Consider the following 21,682-nt stretch of genomic DNA (forward strand, 5'->3'; position numbering starts at 1 on the left):
GAGTGGTAACCAGAGTGGTGAGAGACTATGAGTGGTAAACAGAATGGTGAGAGACTATGAGTGGTAAACAGAGTGGTGAGAGACTATGAGTGGTAAACAGAGTGGTGAGAGACTATGAGTGGTGAACAGAGTGGTAAACAGAGTGGTGAGAGACTATGAGTGGTAAACAGAGTGGTAAACAGAGTGGTGAGAGACTATGAGTGGTAAACAGAGTGGTGAGAGACTATGAGTGGTAAACAGAGTGGTAAACAGAGTGGTGAGAGACTATGAGTGGAAAACAGAGTGGTGAGAGACTATGAGTGGTAAACAGAATGGTGAGAGACTATGAGTGGTAAACAGAGTGGTGAGAGACTATGAGTGGTAAACAGAGTGGTGAGAGACTATGAGTGGTGAACAGAGTGATAAACAGAGTGGTGAGAGACTATGAGTGGTAAACAGAGTGGTAAACAGAGTGGTGAGAGACTATGAGTGGTAAACAGAGTGGTGAGAGACTATGAGTGGTAAACAGAGTGGTAAACAGAGTGGTGAGAGACTATGAGTGGTAAACAGAGTGGTGAGAGACTATGAGTGGTAAACAGAGTGGTAAACAGAGTGGTGAGAGACTATGAGTGGTAAACAGAGTGGTAAACAGAGTGGTGAGAGACTATGAGTGGTAAACAGAGTGGTGAGAGACTATGAGTGGTGAACAGAGTGGTAAACAGAGTGGTGAGAGACTATGAGTGGTAAACAGAGTGGTGAGAGACTATGAGTGGTAACCAGAGTGGTGAGAGACTATGAGTGGTAAACAGAATGGTGAGAGACTATGAGTGGTAAACAGAGTGGTGAGAGACTATGAGTGGTAAACAGAGTGGTGAGAGACTATGAGTGGTGAACAGAGTGGTAAACAGAGTGGTGAGAGACTATGAGTGGTAAACAGAGTGGTAAACAGAGTGGTGAGAGACTATGAGTGGTAAACAGAGCTGTAAACAGAGTGGTAAACAGAGTGGTGAGAGACTATGAGTGGCAAACAGAGTGGTGAGAGACTATGAGTGGTAACCAGAGTGGTGAGAGACTATGAGTGGTGAAAAGAGTGGTAAACAGAGTGGTGAGAGACTATGAGTGGTAAACAGAGTGGTAAACAGAGTGGTGAGAGACTATGACTGGTAAACAGAGTGGTGAACAGAGTGATGAGAGACTATGAGTGGTAAACAGAGTGGTGAGAGACTATGAGTGGTAAACAGAGTGGTAAACAGAGTGGTGAGAGACTATGAGTGGTAAACAGAGTGGTGAGAGACTATGAGTGGTAAACAGAGTGGTAAACAGAGTGGTGAGAGACTATGAGTGGTAAACAGAGTGGTAAACAGAGTGGTGAGAGACTATGAGTGGTAAACAGAGTGGTGAGAGACTATGAGTGGTGAACAGAGTGGTAAACAGAGTGGTGAGAGACTATGAGTGGTAAACAGAGTGGTGAGAGACTATGAGTGGTAACCAGAGTGGTGAGAGACTATGAGTGGTAAACAGAATGGTGAGAGACTATGAGTGGTAAACAGAGTGGTGAGAGACTATGAGTGGTAAACAGAGTGGTGAGAGACTATGAGTGGTGAACAGAGTGGTAAACAGAGTGGTGAGAGACTATGAGTGGTAAACAGAGTGGTAAACAGAGTGGTGAGAGACTATGAGTGGTAAACAGAGTGGTGAGAGACTATGAGTGGTAAACAGAGTGGTAAACAGAGTGGTGAGAGACTATGAGTGGAAAACAGAGTGGTGAGAGACTATGAGTGGTAAACAGAATGGTGAGAGACTATGAGTGGTAAACAGAGTGGTGAGAGACTATGAGTGGTAAACAGAGTGGTGAGAGACTATGAGTGGTGAACAGAGTGATAAACAGAGTGGTGAGAGACTATGAGTGGTAAACAGAGTGGTAAACAGAGTGGTGAGAGACTATGAGTGGTAAACAGAGTGGTGAGAGACTATGAGTGGTAAACAGAGTGGTAAACAGAGTGGTGAGAGACTATGAGTGAAAAACAGAGTGGTGAGAGACTATGAGTGGTAAACAGAGTGGTGAGAGACTATGAGTGGTAAACAGAGTGGTGAGAGACTATGAGTGGTAAACAGAGTGGTGAGAGACTATGAGTGGTAAACAGAGTGGTAAACAGAGTGGTGAGAGACTATGACTGGTAAACAGAGTGGTAAACAGAGTGGTGAGAGACTATGAGTGGTAAACAGAGTGGTAAACAGAGTGGTGAGAGACTATGAGTGGTAAACAGAGTGGTAAACAGAGTGGTGAGAGACTATGAGTGGTGAACAGAGTGGTGAGAGACTATGAGTGGTAAACAGAGTGGTGAGAGACTATGAGTGGTGAACAGAGTGGTGAGAGACTATGAGTGGTAAACAGAGTGGTGAGAGACTATGAGTGGTAAACAGAGTGGTAAACAGAGTGGTGAGAGACTATGACTGGTAAACAGAGTGGTAAACAGAGTGGTGAGAGACTATGACTGGTAAACAGAGTGGTGAACAGAGTGATGAGAGACTATGAGTGGTAAACAGAGTGGTGAGAGACTATGAGTGGTAAACAGAGTGGTAAACAGAGTGGTGAGAGACTATGAGTGGTAAACAGAGTGGTGAGAGATTATGAGTGGTAAACAGAGTGGTAAACAGAGTGGTGAGAGACTATGAGTGGTAAACAGAGTGGTGAGAGACTATGAGTGGTAAACAGAGTGGTAAACAGAGTGGTGAGAGACTATGAGTGGTAAACAGAGTGGTGAGAGACTATGAGTGGTGAACAGAGTGGTAAACAGAGTGGTGAGAGACTATGAGTGGTAAACAGAGTGGTGAGAGACTATGAGTGGTAACCAGAGTGGTGAGAGACTATGAGTGGTAAACAGAATGGTGAGAGACTATGAGTGGTAAACAGAGTGGTGAGAGACTATGAGTGGTAAACAGAGTGGTGAGAGACTATGAGTGGTGAACAGAGTGGTAAACAGAGTGGTGAGAGACTATGAGTGGTAAACAGAGCTGTAAATAGAGTGGTGAACAGAGTGGTAAACAGAGTGGTGAGAGACTATGAGTGGTGAACAGAGTGGTGAGAGACTATGAGTGGTAAACAGAGTGGTAAACAGAGTGGTGAGAGACTATGAGTGGTAACCAGAGTGGTGAGAGACTATGAGTGGTGAACAGAGTGGTGAGAGACTATGAGTGGTAACCAGAGTGGTGAGAGACTATGAGTGGTAAACAGAGTGGTGAGAGACTATGAGTGGTGAACAGAGTGGTAAACAGAGTGGTGAGAGACTATGAGTGGTGAACAGAGTGGTGAGAGACTATGAGTGGTGAACAGAGTGGTGAGAGACTATGAGTGGTGAACAGAGTGGTGAACAGAGTTGTGAGAGACTATGAGTGGTGAACAGAGTGGTAAACAGAGTGGTGAGAGACTATGAGTGCTGAACAGAGTGGTGAGAGACTATAAGTGGTGAACAGAGTGGTGAGAGACTATGAGTGGTAAACAGAGTGGTGAGAGACTATGAGTGGTGAACAGAGTGGTAAACAGAGTGGTGAGAGACTATGAGTGGTAAACAGAGTGGTGAGAGACTATGAGTGGTAACCAGAGTGGTGAGAGACTATGAGTGGTAAACAGAATGGTGAGAGACTATGAGTGGTAAACAGAGTGGTGAGAGACTATGAGTGGTAAACAGAGTGGTGAGAGACTATGAGTGGTGAACAGAGTGGTAAACAGAGTGGTGAGAGACTATGAGTGGTAAACAGAGTGGTAAACAGAGTGGTGAGAGACTATGAGTGGTAAACAGAGTGGTAAACAGAGTGGTGAGAGACTATGAGTGGTAAACAGAGTGGTGAGAGACTATGAGTGGTAAACAGAGTGGTAAACAGAGTGGTGAGAGACTATGAGTGGAAAACAGAGTGGTGAGAGACTATGAGTGGTAAACAGAATGGTGAGAGACTATGAGTGGTAAACAGAGTGGTGAGAGACTATGAGTGGTAAACAGAGTGGTGAGAGACTATGAGTGGTGAACAGAGTGATAAACAGAGTGGTGAGAGACTATGAGTGGTAAACAGAGTGGTAAACAGAGTGGTGAGAGACTATGAGTGGTAAACAGAGTGGTGAGAGACTATGAGTGGTAAACAGAGTGGTAAACAGAGTGGTGAGAGACTATGAGTGGAAAACAGAGTGGTGAGAGACTATGAGTGGTAAACAGAGTGGTGAGAGACTATGAGTGGTAAACAGAGTGGTGAGAGACTATGAGTGGTAAACAGAGTGGTAAACAGAGTGGTGAGAGACTATGACTGGTAAACAGAGTGGTAAACAGAGTGGTGAGAGACTATGAGTGGTAAACAGAGTGGTAAACAGAGTGGTGAGAGACTATGAGTGGTAAACAGAGTGGTAAACAGAGTGGTGAGAGACTATGAGTGGTGAACAGAGTGGTGAGAGACTATGAGTGGTAAACAGAGTGGTGAGAGACTATGAGTGGTGAACAGAGTGGTAAACAGAGTGGTGAGAGACTATGAGTGGTAAACAGAGTGGTGAGAGACTATGAGTGGTAAACAGAGTGGTGAGAGACTATGAGTGGTAAACAGAGTGGTGAGAGACTATGAGTGGTAAACAGAGCTGTAAACAGAGTGGTAAACAGAGTGGTGAGAGACTATGAGTGGTAAACAGAGTGGTGAGAGACTATGAGTGGTAACCAGAGTGGTGAGAGACTATGAGTGGTGAACAGAGTGGTAAAGAGAGTGGTGAGAGACTATGACTGGTAAACAGAGTGGTAAACAGAGTGGTGAGAGACTATGACTGGTAAACAGAGTGGTGAACAGAGTGATGAGAGACTATGAGTGGTAAACAGAGTGGTGAGAGACTATGAGTGGTAAACAGAGTGGTAAACAGAGTGGTGAGAGACTATGAGTGGTAAACAGAGTGGTGAGAGATTATGAGTGGTAAACAGAGTGGTAAACAGAGTGGTGAGAGACTATGAGTGGTAAACAGAGTGGTGAGAGACTATGAGTGGTAAACAGAGTGGTAAACAGAGTGGTGAGAGACTATGAGTGGTAAACAGAGTGGTGAGAGACTATGAGTGGTGAACAGAGTGGTAAACAGAGTGGTGAGAGACTATGAGTGGTAAACAGAGTGGTGAGAGACTATGAGTGGTAACCAGAGTGGTGAGAGACTATGAGTGGTAAACAGAATGGTGAGAGACTATGAGTGGTAAACAGAGTTGTGAGAGACTATGAGTGGTAAACAGAGTGGTGATAGACTATGAGTGGTGAACAGAGTGGTAAACAGAGTGGTGAGAGACTATGAGTGGTAAACAGAGCTGTAAACAGAGTGGTGAACAGAGTGGTAAACAGAGTGGTGAGAGACTATGAGTGGTGAACAGAGTGGTGAGAGACTATGAGTGGTAAACAGAGTGGTAAACAGAGTGGTGAGAGACTATGAGTGGTAACCAGAGTGGTGAGAGACTATGAGTGGTGAACAGAGTGGTGAGAGACTATGAGTGGTAACCAGAGTGGTGAGAGACTATGAGTGGTAAACAGAGTGGTGAGAGACTATGAGTGGTGAACAGAGTGGTAAACAGAGTGGTGAGAGACTATGAGTGGTGAACAGAGTGGTGAGAGACTATGAGTGGTGAACAGAGTGGTGAGAGACTATGAGTGGTGAACAGAGTGGTGAACAGAGTTGTGAGAGACTATGAGTGGTGAACAGAGTGGTAAACAGAGTGGTGAGAGACTATGAGTGGTGAACAGAGTGGTGAGAGACTATAAGTGGTGAACAGAGTGGTGAGAGACTATAAGTGGTGAACAGAGTGGTGAACAGAGTGGTGAGAGACTATGAGTGGAAAACAGAAATAAACCTAAAGAGTTCAGAAGGTGTTCAGAACACAATGCCATCCATCATCTCAGCAGGCTGTTATATATGGATATTCCTACTCCTGGTAGTCATGGTGTGGAGCGTGTTGGGCATGTGGGGGAGAGTGGTAACATGCTGTTTTAAGTAAGGGGTGAGAGGGTGAAGAGATTGATGTGGGAGAGTGCTGAGGAGACTGATTCGCTGAAGAGATTGATGTGGGAGAGGGGTGAAGAGAGTGATTGGCGAAAGCTTTCAAATGTACTGTAAAATGTGTATTTACGGTTAAGAAGCTTATGGGATAGAACAACCCACTGAGAGACAGACAGGGTTAGTGATAGAACAACCCACTGAGAGACAGACAGGGTTAGTGATAGAACAACCCACTGAGAGACAGACAGGGTTAGTGATAGAACAACCCACTGAGAGACAGACAGGGTTAGTGATAGAACAACCCACTGAGAGACAGACAGGGTTAGTGATAGAACAACCCACTGAGAGACAGACAGGGTTAGTGATAGAACAACCCAGTGGGAGACAGACAGGACAGAGGCTGAGGAGAGCGGGGAGTAGACTTGGTGAGAGCGTTGTAATATATGCTGATCTCTAAAGGTGGTAGACGGTGGGAGAGTGGTATACAGGTTTAGAGGTGCTGAGAGACTGAGACGGACCGATTAGGGCTGTGGTGAGATGTTGTGGGAGACAGGTGATGACAGGCATCTTGAATATAAAGTATGTTTATCTCTAAGTTTGGGGGAAGGTGGGACACAGGGTTAAAGGAGACAGAGAGACAGATGTTGAGGACAGTGGCTGGTGTTAGTGGGAGACAGAGAGACAGATGTTGAGGACAGTGGCTGGTGTTAGTGGGAGACAGAGAGACAGATGTTGAGGACAGTGGCTGGTGTTAGTGGGAGATAGAGAGACAGATGTTGAGGACAGTGGCTGGTGTTAGTGGGAGACCGGTGGTCAGAGGGTTACAGTTCCCCACTCAGACAGACAGACGGACGGACGGACGGACGGACGGACTGACAGACAGACAGACAGACAGACAGACAGACAGACAGACAGACAGACAGAGATGGTGGATGAGCTCAGTTAGCCTGGTCCCATCTGGAACCCTGGGTGTCCTTTAGCCAACTCCTTTGACGACATGACTAGTGTGAGATGAGATGGCTGAAACAGATCCAGCTGGGCTTGTCAACACGAGTCCTGGAGGTCCTGGAGGACCAAAACACTAGAAAATAAAACCAGCAGTACTTTGGCCATCCAGGTCCACTAGCTGAATAGTCCTGCCATCATGGCATGACAACGATAGACAGAGGACTTGGTTAAACCCTGCCATCATGGCATGACAACGATAGACAGAGGACTTGGTTAGACCCTGCCATCATGGCATGACAACGATAGACAGAGGACTTGGTTAAACCCTGCCATCATGGCATGAAAACCAGCAGCATTTCACCCATAACACTGTCAAATACTATTTTCACTACAAAAGCAATTCACGTAATTACTCCATGTTTCTTCATTAACTCTGTGCTATTGACACATCATAAATTATTCCGTACCCCATTAACCTTGTTTTTTAAGAATAAGGCCAGCAGCAACCCACCCTGAATCCCACTGCTAGTTTGCATCTGAAGATAAACAGGGTTGGTCCTGGTCAGTCCATGGATGGGAGACCAGATGCTACTGGAAGTGCTGTTTCCTCTGGTCTAAAGAAAATATATACAGTGGCTTGTGAAAGTTTTCACCCCCCGTTGGCATTTTTCCTCATTTTGTTGCCTTACAACCTGGAATTAAAATATATTTTTTGGGGGGTTCGTATAATTTGAGTCACGCAACATGCCTAACACTTTGAAGATGCAAAATATATTTTATTGTGAAACAAACAAGAAATAAGAAAAAAAACTGAAAACTCCCCCCCCCCGCAAAGTCAATACTTTGTAGAGCCAACTTGTGCAGCAATTACAGCTGCACGTATCTTGGGGTGTGTCTCTATAAGTTTGGCACATCTATCCACTGGGAGTTTGGCACATTCTTCAAGACAAACTGCTCCAGCTCCTTCAAGTTGGATGGGTTCCGCTGGTGTACAGCAATCTTTAAGTCATACCACAGATTCTCAATTGGATTGAGGTCTGGGCTTTGACTAGGCCATTCTAAGACATTCAAATGTTTCCCCTTAAACTATTTGAGTGTTGCTTTAGCAGTATGTTCACCTTCCATTGTCCTGCTGGAAGGTGAACATCCGTCCCAGTCTCAAATCTCTGGAAGACTGAAACAGGTTTCCCTCAAGAATTTCCCTGTATTTAGCACCCTCCATCATTCCTTCAATTCTGACCAGTTTCCCAGTCCCTGCCGATGAAAAACATCCTCACAGCATGATGCTGCCACCACCATGCTTCACTGTGAGAATGGTGTTCTCGGGGTGATGAGAGGTGTTGGGTTTGCTCCAGAAATAGCATTTTCCTTGATAGCCAAAAGGCTACATTTTAGTCTCATCTGACCAGAGTACCTTCTTCAATATATTTGGGGAGTCTCACACATGCCTTTTGGCGAACACCAAATGCGTTTGCTTATTTCTTTCTTTAAGCAATGTTTTTTATTCTGGCCACTCTTCCGTAAAGCCCAGCTCTGTGGAGTGTACGGCTTAAAGTGGTCCTATGGACAGATACTCCAATCTCTGCTGTGGAGCTTTGCAGCTGCTTCAGGGTTATCTTTGGTCTCTTTGTTGCCTCTCTGATTTAATGCCCTCCTTGCCTGGTCCGTGATTTTTGGTAGGTGGCCCTCTCTTGGCAGGTTTGATGTAGTGCCATATTCTTTCCATTTTTTTATAATGGATTTAATGGTGCTCCGTGGGATGTTCAAAGTTTCTGATATTTTTTAATAACCCAACCTGATCTGTACTTCTCCACAACTTTGCCCCTGAACTATTTGGAGAGCTCCTTGGTCTTCATGGTGCCGCTTGCTTGGCGGTGCCCCTTGCTTAGTGGATTTAAGGGTCCGGCAGGGTAGCCTAGTGGTTAGAGTGTAGGGACGGTAGGTAGCCTAGTGGTTAGAGTGTAGGGACGGTAGGTAGCCTAGTGGTTAGAGTGTAGGGACGGTAGGTAGCCTAGTGGTTAGAGTGTAGGGACGGTAGGTAGCCTAGTGGTTAGAGTGTAGGGACGGCAGGGTAGCCTAGTGGTTAGAGCGTTGGACTAATAACCGGAAGGTTGCAAGTTGAAATCCCCGAGCTGACAAGGTACAAATCTGTTGTTCTGCCCCTGAACAAGGCAGTTAACCCACTGTTCCTAGGCCGTCATTGAAAATAATAATTTGTTCTTAATTAACTGACTTGCCGAGTTAAATAAAGGTAAAATAAAAACATAAAGATTAGTGGTGTTGCAGACTCTTGGACCTTTCAGAACAGGTGTATATATACTGAGATCATGTGACAGGTCATGTGACACTTAGATTGCACACAGGTGGACTTTATTTAACTAATGATGTGACTTCTGAAGGTAACTGGTTGCACCAGATCTTATTTAGGGGCTTCATCGCGAAGGTGGTGAATACAATATACACGCACCACTTTATCATTTTATTATATTTGTATTTTTTTTAAACAACATATTTTTGTACATTTCACTAAACCAATTTGTACTATTTTGTGTATGTTCATTACATTAAATCCAAATAAAAATAAATTTCAATTAAAGGTTGTAATGCTACAAAACAGGACAAACGACAAGGGGGATGAATACTTTTGCAAGGCGCTGTATAGTGTATATAATCCCAATGCCCCAGGACAGTGATTGGGGACATTGCCCTGTAGGGTGCCGTCTTTCAGATGGGATGTTAAACGAGTGTCCTGACTCTCTGCGGTCACTAAAAATCCCAGGGTAATTTATCGTCAGAGTAGGGTTGTTAACTCTATAAATTCACAATCTGACCCTCATACCATCATGGTCACCTAATCATCCCCAGTTTACAATTGGCTCATTCATCTCCCCTTGATCTTTTCCCCAGGTCATTGCTGTAAAACGAAAACGTGTTCTCAGTCAATTTACCTGGTAAAATAAGGATATAAAATAGAAGACACTGACAGTCAGAGGACTTGTATCCTCCAGATTACACCTGATCTAGGACCAGCCTATAGCTAAGTGTATCTCTTCATACCTGTATACTCCAGATTACACCTGATCTAGGACCAGCCTATAGTTAGGTGTATCTCTTCATACCTGTATACTCCAGATTACACCTGATCTAGGACCAGCCTATAGCTAGGTGTATCTCTTCATACCTGTATACTCCAGATTACACCTGATCTAGGACCAGCCTATAGCTAGGTGTATCTCTCCATACCTGTATACTCCAGGTGGAAGCCTGCTGCAGACACACTGATGTCGGACTGGAAGGTCAGGTAGATGTTGTTGGAGGTGCTGTTCAGGAGCTGGGGGATGGTCGTACCTACAGAACATACCCATGGAGACAGTGAAGTGGGAGTTACAGTAGGAAGGGTCTCTAGGGGGGAAAGACATACACTGTATGTGACTGGAACGTAGAACATACGCATGGAGACAGTCAATAAGAAAATATCATAAAATACACTACACCAGGGATCACCAACCCTGTTCCTAGAGAGAAACCCTCCTGTAGGTTTTAACTCCAACCCAGTTCCTGGAGAGACCCTCCTGTAGGATTTGACTCCATCCCTGTTCCTGGAGAGAAACCCTCCTGTAGGTTTTAACTGCATCCCTGTTCCTGGAGAGAAACCCTCCTGTAGGTTTTAACTCCAACCCTGTTCCTGGAGAGATACTGTTTTACGGGCTTTAACTCCAACCCTGTTCCTGGAGAGACACCCTCCTGCAGGTTTTAACTCCAACCCTGTTCCTGGAGATAGGTCCTCCTGTAGGTTTTAACTCCAACCCTGTTCCTGGAGAGATACCCTCCTGTAGGTTTTACTCCAACCCTGTTCCTGGAGAGAGACCCTCCTGTAGGTTTTAACTACAACCCAGTTCTTGGAGATAGACCCTCCTGTAGGTTTTAACTCCAACCCTGTTCCTGGAGAGAAACCCTCTTGTAGAGTTTTACTCCAACCCTAATGTAGCGCACTCGATTCTAATAATTAGCTGGATGATATGCTGAATCTGATTAGTTTCAACTGGGGTTGGGGTCGAAGTGAAAACCTACAGGAGGTCAGCTCTCCAGGAACAGGGTTAGAGAGCCGTGCCCGACACACATCAACTGTCTCTGAGCAGGTGCTGGATATGTATTTATTAAGTCCTATTAGATAGATTTATTTGACACCGTTTCCACCACTCAGGTCTTCTTCGTCAGGTGAAGACTAGAGTCCGTCAGGTCTTCTTCATCAGGTGAAGACTAGAGTCCGTCAGGTCTTCTTCGTCAGGTGAAGACTAGAGTCGGTCAGGTCTTCTTCATCAGGTGAAGACTAGAGTCAGTCAGGTCTTCTTCATCAGGTGAAGACTAGAGTCCGTCAGGTCTTCTTCATCAGGTGAAGACTAGAGTCCGTCAGGTCTTCTTCGTCAGGTGAAGACTAGAGTCCGTCAGGTCTTCTTCGTCAGGTGAAGACTAGAGTCAGTCAGGTCTTCTTCATCAGGTAAAGACTATTTCATTTGCTAGGCAAGTCAGAGGGAGTCAGTCAGGTCTTCTTCATCAGGTGAAGACTAGAGTCCGTCAGGTCTTCTTCATCAGGTGAAGACTAGAGTCCGTCAGGTCATCTTCATCAGGTGAAGACTAGAGTCAGTCAGGTCTTCTTCATCAGGTGAAGACTAGAGTCCGTCAGGTCATCTTCATCAGGTGAAGACTAGAGTCAGTCAGGTCTTCTTCATCAGGTGAAGACTAGAGTCAGTCAGGTCTTCTTCATCAGGTGAAGACTAGAGTCAGTCAGGTCTTCTTCATCAGGTGAAGACTAGAGTCAGTCAGGTCTTCTTCATCAGGTGAAGACTAGAGTCAGTCAGGTCTTCTTCATCAGGTGAAGACTAGTGTCAGTCAGGTCTTTCTTCATCAGGTAAAGACTAGAGTCAGTCAGGGCTTCTTCATCAGGTGAAGACTAGAGTCAGTCAGGTCTTCTTCATCAGGTGAAGACTAGAGTCAGTCAGGGCATCTTCATCAGGTGAAGACTAGAGTCAGTCAGGTCTTCTTCATCAGGTGAAGACTAGAGTCAGTCAGGTCTTCTTCATCAGGTGAAGACTAGAGTCCGTCAGGTCATCTTCATCAGGTGAAGACTAGAGTCAGTCAGGTCTTCTTCATCAGGTAAAGACTAGAGTCAGTCAGGTCTTCTTCATCAGGTGAAGACTAGAGTCCGTCAGGTCTTCTTCATCAGGTGAAGACTAGAGTCCGTCAGGTCATCTTCATCAGGTGAAGACTAGAGTCCGTCAGGTCATCTTCATCAGGTGAAGACTAGAGTCCGTCAGGTCATCTTCATCAGGTGAAGACTAGAGTCCGTCAGGTCATCTTCATCAGGTGAAGACTAGAGTCCGTCAGGTCATCTTCATCAGGTGAAGACTAGAGTCAGTCAGGTCTTCTTCATCAGGTGAAGACTAGAGTCCGTCAGGTCATCTTCATCAGGTGAAGACTAGAGTCAGTCAGGTCTTCTTCATCAGGTGAAGACTAGAGTCAGTCAGGTCTTCTTCATCAGGTGAAGACTAGAGTCAGTCAGGTCTTCTTCATCAGGTGAAGACTAGAGTCAGTCAGGTCTTCTTCATCAGGTGAAGACTAGAGTCAGTCAGGTCTTCTTCATCAGGTGAAGACTAGAGTCAGTCAGGTCTTCTTCATCAGGTGAAGACTAGAGTCAGCCAGGTCTTCTTCATCAGGTGAAGACTAGACTCAGTCAGGGCTTCTTCATCAGGTGAAGACTAGAGTCAGTCAGGTCTTCTTCATCAGGTGAAGACTAGAGTCAGTCAGGTCTTTCTTCATTTCCGTTTTGAGATTTGGATAACTTTTTTCAAAGAGCATGCCAAATGTCGTCTCCCCCCTTCATATCCATAAGTACTCTTTTTTTACTGAGTGTTCCGATCCGACATTATTATCAATTCCAAAATGGGAGCTTTAAAAGACAAATTCTGGAGGTTGTTTCACCTGAATAGCTGCCAAGCCTTGGCGCGTTGCCATCGACGCCGTCAAAAAAGTCCAAGGAGTCCCAGTTGTGTTCCGTGGCAAAAGTTATGACCTGGATCTGAGGAAAGGAACAAATAAATACATTTAAGAGTAAAAAAAAAAAAAGAAATATCTAAGTTGAATAAAACAGTTGCCTCATCAATAATGGGATACACATTTTTAGCAAATTCCCATTCTAAGATAGAATTCCATGAAAGTTTAATTCTTAAACCCTTTTAACTATCAAAACGTTCCAACATGATATTCATAATGTTTCATGCTGCATCTCTCACTTGGATGCCTGCTCCCTCTGGCACAGAGATCTTCCAGATACAGTTGAGATAGTTGGCGTAGGGCTCTGGGTAACCAGGAGAAAGGATGGTCCCCTTACGAGATGTCAGCAGTCCTCCACAGGGAACTGCACAGGGTGAGAGAAGAGAGAGACAAGTCACCCAGAGGAGACCAAGGTGAGAGAAGAGAAAGACAAGTCACCCAGACACCAAGAGTAGAGAAGAGAGAGACAAGTCACCCAGACACCAAGAGTAGAGAAGAGAGAGACAATTCACCCAGAGGAGACCAGCGGTAGAGAAGAGAGAGACAAGTCACCCAGAGGAGACCAGCGGTAGAGAAAAGAGAGACAAGTCACCCAGAGGAGACCAAGGGGAGAGAAGAGAGAGAAAAGTCTTTCTCTTCTCTACTCTTGGTGTCTTCTCTACTCTCCATCACTATGGAGCCCAGGGTGTCTCCTATTCCATCACTATGGAGCCCAGGGTGTCTCCTATTCCATCACTATGGAGCCCAGGGTGTCTCCTATTCCATCACTATGGAGACCAGGGTGCCTCCTATTCCATCACTATGGAGCCCAGGGTGCCTCCTATTCCATCACTATGGAGCCCAGGGTGTCTCCTATTCCATCACTATGGAGCCCAGGGTGCCTCCTATTCCATCACTATGGAGCCCAGGGTGCCTCCTATTCCATCACTATGGAGACCAGGGTGTCTCCTATTCCATCACTATGGAGCCCAGGGTGTCTCCTATTCCATCACTATGGAGACCAGGGTTCATCCATGCATTCCTCCATCTCATCATCATCTATCCATGGGGCTTCATCCATCCATTCATCCCTCATCTGTCCATCATCCATTCACCCCAGCCACCTGCTGTTCTCCTTGTTTTATGGAGGGTTACTCATCCGTTCATCCCTCATCTGTCCATCATCCATTCATGGGTTTCATCCATCTATCATTTGTGATCCATTCACCCCAGCCCTTCTGACTACTGTAGATCTCCTGCTGGTCCCAGGGGTTTCATTATAAACCTCATAGGACCACAACCGACTACTGTAGATCTCCTGCTGGTCCCAGGGGTTTCATTATAAACCTCATAGGACCACAACCGACTACTGTAGATCTCCTGCTGGTCCCAGGGGTTTCATTATAAACCTCATAGGACCACAACCGACTACTGTAGATCTCCTGCTGCTCCCAGGGGTTTCATTATAAACCTCATAGGACCACAACCGACTACTGTAGATCTCCTGCTGGTCCCAGGGGTTTCATTATAAACCTCATAGGACCACAACCGATTACTGTTGATCTCCTGCTGGTCCCAGTGGTTTCATTATAAACCTCACAGGACCACAACCGACTACTGTAGATCTCCTGCTGGTCCCAGGGGTTTCATTATAAACCTCATAGGACCACAACCGACTACTGTAGATCTCCTGCTGGTCCCAGGGGTTTCATTATAAACCTCATAGGACCACGACCGACTACTGTAGATCTCCTGCTGGTCCCAGAGGTTTCATTATAAACCTCATAGGACCAACAACCGACTACTGTAGATCTCCTGCTGGTCCCGGGGGTTTCATTATAAACCTCATAGGACCAACAACCGACTACTGTAGACCTCCTGCTGGTCCCAGGGGTTTCATTATAAACCTCATAGGACCAACAACCGACTACTGTAGACCTCCTGCTGGTCCCAGGGGTTTCATTATAAACCTCATAGGATCATAACCGATTCCAAGCCGTGTAGGCTCTCCGATTATCCACACTGCAATGTATTGGACATTCAAAGTGATTTGCTAGTGTGGATACAGGAACGTACCAATATACTTCACAGCAGAGATCAAAGCATGTCAGGTACCACGTCTACATGAATATTGGAAAGTCCTCTACTGCACGTTACATTACGGACAGCTGTAAGGCCTCGCGTAGTTCAAACGGAACAGACATCCATCAGCCACGGAATAAAAAACAAAAAAACGATATACACTACTTTTTCATCTGAAAGGACACAACGTGTTGCTTTAGAGAGACAACTCAAATCCTGGCTGTTGTTCTGTTGTCTATTGTCACCAGTTGCTGACTCATTTCATTTCATGACATGTATCAGAATAACAGGGACTAATGATGATGACGTTTTACATATACTCTCCTTTTAACAACGGAACACGTGACGATGTCATGGGAATGTTCCCCGAATAGAAATGACTCAACAACGGAACACGTGACGATGTCATGGGAATGTTCCCTGAATAGAAATGACTCAACAACGGAACACGTGATGATGTCATGGGAATGTTCCCTGAATAGAAATGACTCAACAATGGAACACGTGATGATGTCATGGGAATGTTCCCTGAATAGAAATGACCCAACAATGGAACACGTGACGATGTCATGGGAATGTTCCCTGAATAGAAATGACTCAACAACGGAACACGTGACGATGTCATGGGAATGTTCCCTGAATAGAAATGACTCAACAATGGAACACGTGACGATGTCATGGGAATGTTCCCTGAATAGAAATGACTCAACAACGGAACACGTGACGATGTCATGGGAATGTTCCCTGAATAGAAATGACTCAACAACGGAACACGTGATGATGTCATGGAAATGTTCCCTGAATAGAAATGACTCAACAACGGAACACGTGATGATGTCATGGGAATGTTCCCTGAATAGAAATGACTCAACAATGGAACACGTGACGATGTCATGGGACTGTTCCCTGAATAGAAATGACTCAACAGCGGAACACGTGATGATGTCATGGGAATGTTCCCTGAAAAGAAATGACTCAACAATGGAACACGTGACGATGTCAATATAAATGACTCTTCCATCAGATCCAGGATAAGAGAGGAGAGAAACAAGGTGGATCTTTTGTTTCCCTGTGTAGGAGGTCAATACTGCCTGGTTGATCCCTGTGTAGGAGGTCAATACTGCCTGGTTGATCCCTGTGTAGGAGGTCAATACTGCCTGGTTGATCCCTGTGTAGGAGGTCAATACTGCCTGGTTGATCCCTGTGTAGGAGGTCAATACTGCCTGGTTGTTCCCTGTGTAGGAGGTCAATAATGCCTGGTTGGTCACTGTGTAGGAGGTCAATACTGCCTGGTTGGTCCCTGTGTAGGAGGTAAATACTGCCTGGTTGATCCCTGTGTAGGAGGTCAATACTGCCTGGTTGATCCCTGTGTGGGAGGTCAATACTGCGTGGTTGGTCCCTGTGTAGGAGGTCAATACTGCCTGGTTGATCCCTGTGTAGGAGGTCAATACTGCCTGGTTCTTCCCTGTGTGGGAGGTCAATACTGCCTGGTTGATCCCTGTGTGGGAGGTCAATACTGCCTGGTTGTTCCCTGTGTGGGAGGTCAATACTGCCTGGTTGATCCCTGTGTAGGAGGTCAATACTGCCTGGTTGATCCCTGTGTAGGAGGTCAATACTGCCTGGTTGGTCCCTGTGTAGGAGGTCAATACTGCCTGGTTGATCCCTGTGTAGGAGGTCAATACTGCCTGGTTCTTCCCTGTGTGGGAGGTCAATACTGCCTGGTTGATCCCTGTGTGGGAGGTCAATACTGCCTGGTTGTTCCCTGTGTGGGAGGTCAATACTGCCTGGTTGATCCCTGTGTAGGAGGTCAATACTGCCTGGTTGATCCCTGTGTAGGAGGTCAATACTGCCTGGTTGTTCCCTGTGTAGGAGGTCAATAATGCCTGGTTGGTCACTGTGTAGGAGGTCAATACTGCCTGGTTGGTCCCTGTGTAGGAGGTAAATACTGCCTGGTTGATCCCTGTGTAGGAGGTCAATACTGCCTGGTTGATCCCTGTGTGGGAGGTCAATACTGCGTGGTTGGTCCCTGTGTAGGAGGTCAATACTGCCTGGTTGATCCCTGTGTAGGAGGTCAATACTGCCTGGTTCTTCCCTGTGTGGGAGGTCAATACTGCCTGGTTGATCCCTGTGTGGGAGGTCAATACTGCCTGGTTGTTCCCTGTGTGGGAGGTCAATACTGCCTGGTTGATCCCTGTGTAGGAGGTCAATACTGCCTGGTTGATCCCTGTGTAGGAGGTCAATACTGCCTGGTTGGTCCCTGTGTAGGAGGTCAATACTGCCTGGTTGATCCCTGTGTAGGAGGTCAATACTGCCTGGTTCTTCCCTGTGTGGGAGGTCAATACTGCCTGGTTGATCCCTGTGTGGGAGGTCAATACTGCCTGGTTGTTCCCTGTGTGGGAGGTCAATACTGCCTGGTTGATCCCTGTGTAGGAGGTCAATACTGCCTGGTTGATCCCTGTGTAGGAGGTCAATACTGCCTGGTTGGTCCCTGTGTAGGAGGTCAATACTGCCTGGTTGATCCCTGTGTAGGAGGTCAATACTGCCTGGTTGATCCCTGTGTAGGAGGTCAATACTGCCTGGTTGTTCCCTGTGTAGGAGGTCAATAATGCCTGGTTGGTCACTGTGTAGGAGGTCAATACTGCCTGGTTGGTCCCTGTGTAGGAGGTAAATACTGCCTGGTTGATCCCTGTGTAGGAGGTCAATACTGCCTGGTTGATCCCTGTGTGGGAGGTCAATACTGCGTGGTTGGTCCCTGTGTAGGAGGTCAATACTGCCTGGTTGATCCCTGTGTAGGAGGTCAATACTGCCTGGTTCTTCCCTGTGTGGGAGGTCAATACTGCCTGGTTGATCCCTGTGTGGGAGGTCAATACTGCCTGGTTGTTCCCTGTGTGGGAGGTCAATACTGCCTGGTTGATCCCTGTGTAGGAGGTCAATACTGCCTGGTTGATCCCTGTGTAGGAGGTCAATACTGCCTGGTTGGTCCCTGTGTAGGAGGTCAATACTGCCTGGTTGATCCCTGTGTAGGAGGTCAATACTGCCTGGTTCTTCCCTGTGTGGGAGGTCAATACTGCCTGGTTGATCCCTGTGTGGGAGGTCAATACTGCCTGGTTGTTCCCTGTGTGGGAGGTCAATACTGCCTGGTTGATCCCTGTGTAGGAGGTCAATACTGCCTGGTTGATCCCTGTGTAGGAGGTCAATACTGCCTGGTTGGTCCCTGTGTAGGAGGTCAATACTGCCTGGTTGATCCCTGTGTAGGAGATCAATACTGCCTGGTTGATCCCTGTGTAGGAGGTCAATACTGCCTGGTTGATCCCTGTGTAGGAGATCAATACTGCCTGGTTGATCCCTGTGTAGGAGGTCAATACTGCCTGGTTGATCCCTGTGTAGGAGGTCAATACTGCCTGGTTGATCACTGTATAGGAGGTCAATACTGCCTGGTTGGTCCCTGTGTAGGAGGTCAATACTGCCTGGTTGGTCCCTGTGTAGGAGGTCAATACTGCCTGGTTGTTCCCTTTGTAGGAGGTTAATACTGCCTGTTTGAATGTTTGCCTGCTGTTGTATTCACCAGCTAACCTCAGTGGAGAGCAGAGCTGCCAAAACCCATAGGGAAACTCACAGGGAAACCTACAGGGAAACCCACAGGGAAATAGGAAAACCCACAGGGAAACCCACAAGGAAACCCATAGGGAAACCCACAGGGAAACTCACAGGGAAACTCATGGGGAAAACCACAGGGAAACTCACAGGGAAACTCACAGGGAAACTCACAGGGAAACTCACAGGGAAACTCACAGGGAAACCCACAGGGAAACCCATAGGGAAACTCACAGGGAAACCCATAGGGAAACTCACAGGGAAACCCACAGGGAAACTCAAAGGGAAACCCATAAGGAAACTCACAGGGAAACCCACAGGGAAACTCACAGGGAAACTCACAGGGAAACTCACAGGGAAACCCACAGGGAAACCCACAGGGAAGCCCACAGGGAAACCCATAGGGAAACCCACAGGGAAACCCACAGGGAAACACATAGGGAAATAGGGAAACCCTCAGGGAAACCCACAGGGAAACTCACAGGGAAACTCACAGGGAAACCTATAGGGAAACTCACAGGGAAACCCACAGGGAAACTCAAAGGGAAACCCATAAGGAAACTCACAGGGAAACCCACAGGGAAACTCACAGGGAAACTCACAGGGAAACTCACAGGGAAACCCACAGGGAAACCCACAGGGAAGCCCACAGGGAAACCCATAGGGAAACCCACAGGGAAACCCACAGGGAAACACATAGGGAAATAGGGAAACCCTCAGGGAAACCCACAGGGAAACTCACAGGGAAACTCACAGGGAAACTCACAGGGAAACTCACAGGGAAACTCAAAGGGCTCTGGTCAGAAGCAGTGCACTACATAGGGAATAGGGTGCTGTTTGAGATGCTTCCTTCAGTCATAAACAACCTGATGCCTGTCTGCCAAGGACGAACAGGGGAAGTCAACAGACAACCAGCCTGTATCTACCACACCAAGGACGACCAGGGGAAGTCTACAGACAACCAGCCTGTATCTACCACACCAAGGACGAACAGTGGTAGTCTACAGACAACCAGCCTGTATCTACCACACCAAGGACGACCAGGGGTAGTCTACAGACAACCAGCCTGTATCTACCACACCAAAGACGAACAGGGGTAGTCTACAGACAACCAGCCTGTATCTACCACACCAAGGACGAACAGTGGTAGTCTACAGACAACCAGCCTGTATCTAACATACCAAGGACGAACAGGGGAAGTCTACAGACAACCAGCCTGTATCTACCACACCAAGGACGAACAGGGGTAGTCTACAGACAACCAACCTGTATCTACCACACCAAGGACAGTCTACAGACAACCACTGAGTTGTCTACTGCCTGTATCTACCACACCAAGGACAAACAGGAGTAGTCTACAGACAACCAGCCTGTATCTACCACACCAAGGACGGACAGGGGAAGTCAACAGACAACCAGCCTGTATCTACCACACCAAGGACAAACAGGAGTAGTCTACAGACAACCAGCCTGTATCTACCACACCAAGGACGACCAGGGGTAGTCTACAGACAACCAGCCTGTATCTACCACACCAAGGACGACCAGGAGTAGTCTACAGACAACCAGCCTGTATCTACCACACCAAGGATGAACAGGGGTAGTCAACAGACAACCAGCCTGTATCTACCACACCAAGGACGAACAGTGGTAGTCTACAGACAACCAGCCTGTATCTACCACACCAAGGATGAACAGGGGTAGTCTACAGACAACCACCCTGTATCTACCACACCAAGGACGAACAGGGGTAGTCTACAGACAACCACCCTGTATCTACCACACCAAGGACGAACAGGAGTAGTCTACAGACAACCAGCCTGTATCTAACATACCAAGGACGAACGGGGGTGGTCTACAGACAACCACTGAGTTGTCTACTGCCTGTATCTACCACACCAAGGATGAACAGGAGTAGTCTACAGACAACCAGTCTGTATCTACCACACCAAGGACGAACAGTGGTAGTCTACAGACAACCAGCCTGTATCTACCACACCAAGGACGACCAGGGGTAGTCTACAGACAACCAGCCTGTATCTACCACACCAAAGACGAACAGGGGTAGTCTACAGACAACCAGCCTGTATCTACCACACCAAGGACGAACAGTGGTAGTCTACAGACAACCAGCCTGTATCTAACATACCAAGGACGAACAGGGGAAGTCTACAGACAACCAGCCTGTATCTACCACACAAAGGACGAACAGGAGTAGTCAACAGACAACCAGCCTGTATCTACCACACCAAGGACGACCAGGGGTAGTCTACAGACAACCAGCCTGTATCTACCACACCAAAGACGAACAGGGGTAGTCTACAGACAACCAGCCTGTATCTACCACACCAAGGACGAACAGTGGTAGTCTACAGACAACCAGCCTGTATCTAACATACCAAGGACGAACAGGGGAAGTCTACAGACAACCAGCCTGTATCTACCACACCAAGGACGAACAGGAGTAGTCAACAGACAACCAGCCTGTATCTACCACACCAAGGACGAACAGGGGTAGTCTACAGACAACCAACCTGTATCTACCACACCAAGGACAGTCTACAGACAACCACTGAGTTGTCTACTGCCTGTATCTACCACACCAAGGACAAACAGGAGTAGTCTACAGACAACCAGCCTGTATCTACCACACCAAGGACGAACAGGGGAAGTCAACAGACAACCAGCCTGTATCTACCACACCAAGGACAAACAGGAGTAGTCTACAGACAACCAGCCTGTATCTACCACACCAAGGACGACCAGGGGTAGTCTACAGACAACCAGCCTGTATCTACCACACCAAGGACGACCAGGAGTAGTCTACAGACAACCAGCCTGTATCTACCACACCAAGGATGAACAGGGGTAGTCAACAGACAACCAGCCTGTATCTACCACACCAAGGACGAACAGTGGTAGTCTACAGACAACCAGCCTGTATCTACCACACCAAGGATGAACAGGGGTAGTCTACAGACAACCACCCTGTATCTACCACACCAAGGACGAACAGGGGTAGTCTACAGACAACCACCCTGTATCTAC

The 21,682-nt window shown here is 46.8% G+C and overlaps 1 protein-coding gene across 1 annotated transcript in view; it reads right to left on the bottom strand.

Moving 5' to 3' along the window:
- The window catches only part of LOC139393681 (CUB and sushi domain-containing protein 3-like), a gene marked incomplete at its 5' end in the record, with an annotated part of 562,572 nt that overhangs the window by 250,012 nt on the left and 290,878 nt on the right, over nucleotides 1-21,682 (bottom strand). Inside the window, 3 exons of the mRNA XM_071142025.1 lie at nucleotides 10,172-10,276; nucleotides 12,908-13,004; nucleotides 13,219-13,343. Of these exons, the coding sequence (XP_070998126.1) occupies nucleotides 10,172-10,276; nucleotides 12,908-13,004; nucleotides 13,219-13,343 (327 nt within the window). The remainder of the gene's footprint in view (nucleotides 1-10,171; nucleotides 10,277-12,907; nucleotides 13,005-13,218; nucleotides 13,344-21,682) is intronic.

The sequence above is a fragment of the Oncorhynchus clarkii genome, unplaced genomic scaffold, assembly GCF_045791955.1.
Source record: "Oncorhynchus clarkii lewisi isolate Uvic-CL-2024 unplaced genomic scaffold, UVic_Ocla_1.0 unplaced_contig_214_pilon_pilon, whole genome shotgun sequence".
NCBI lineage: Eukaryota > Metazoa > Chordata > Actinopteri > Salmoniformes > Salmonidae > Oncorhynchus > Oncorhynchus clarkii.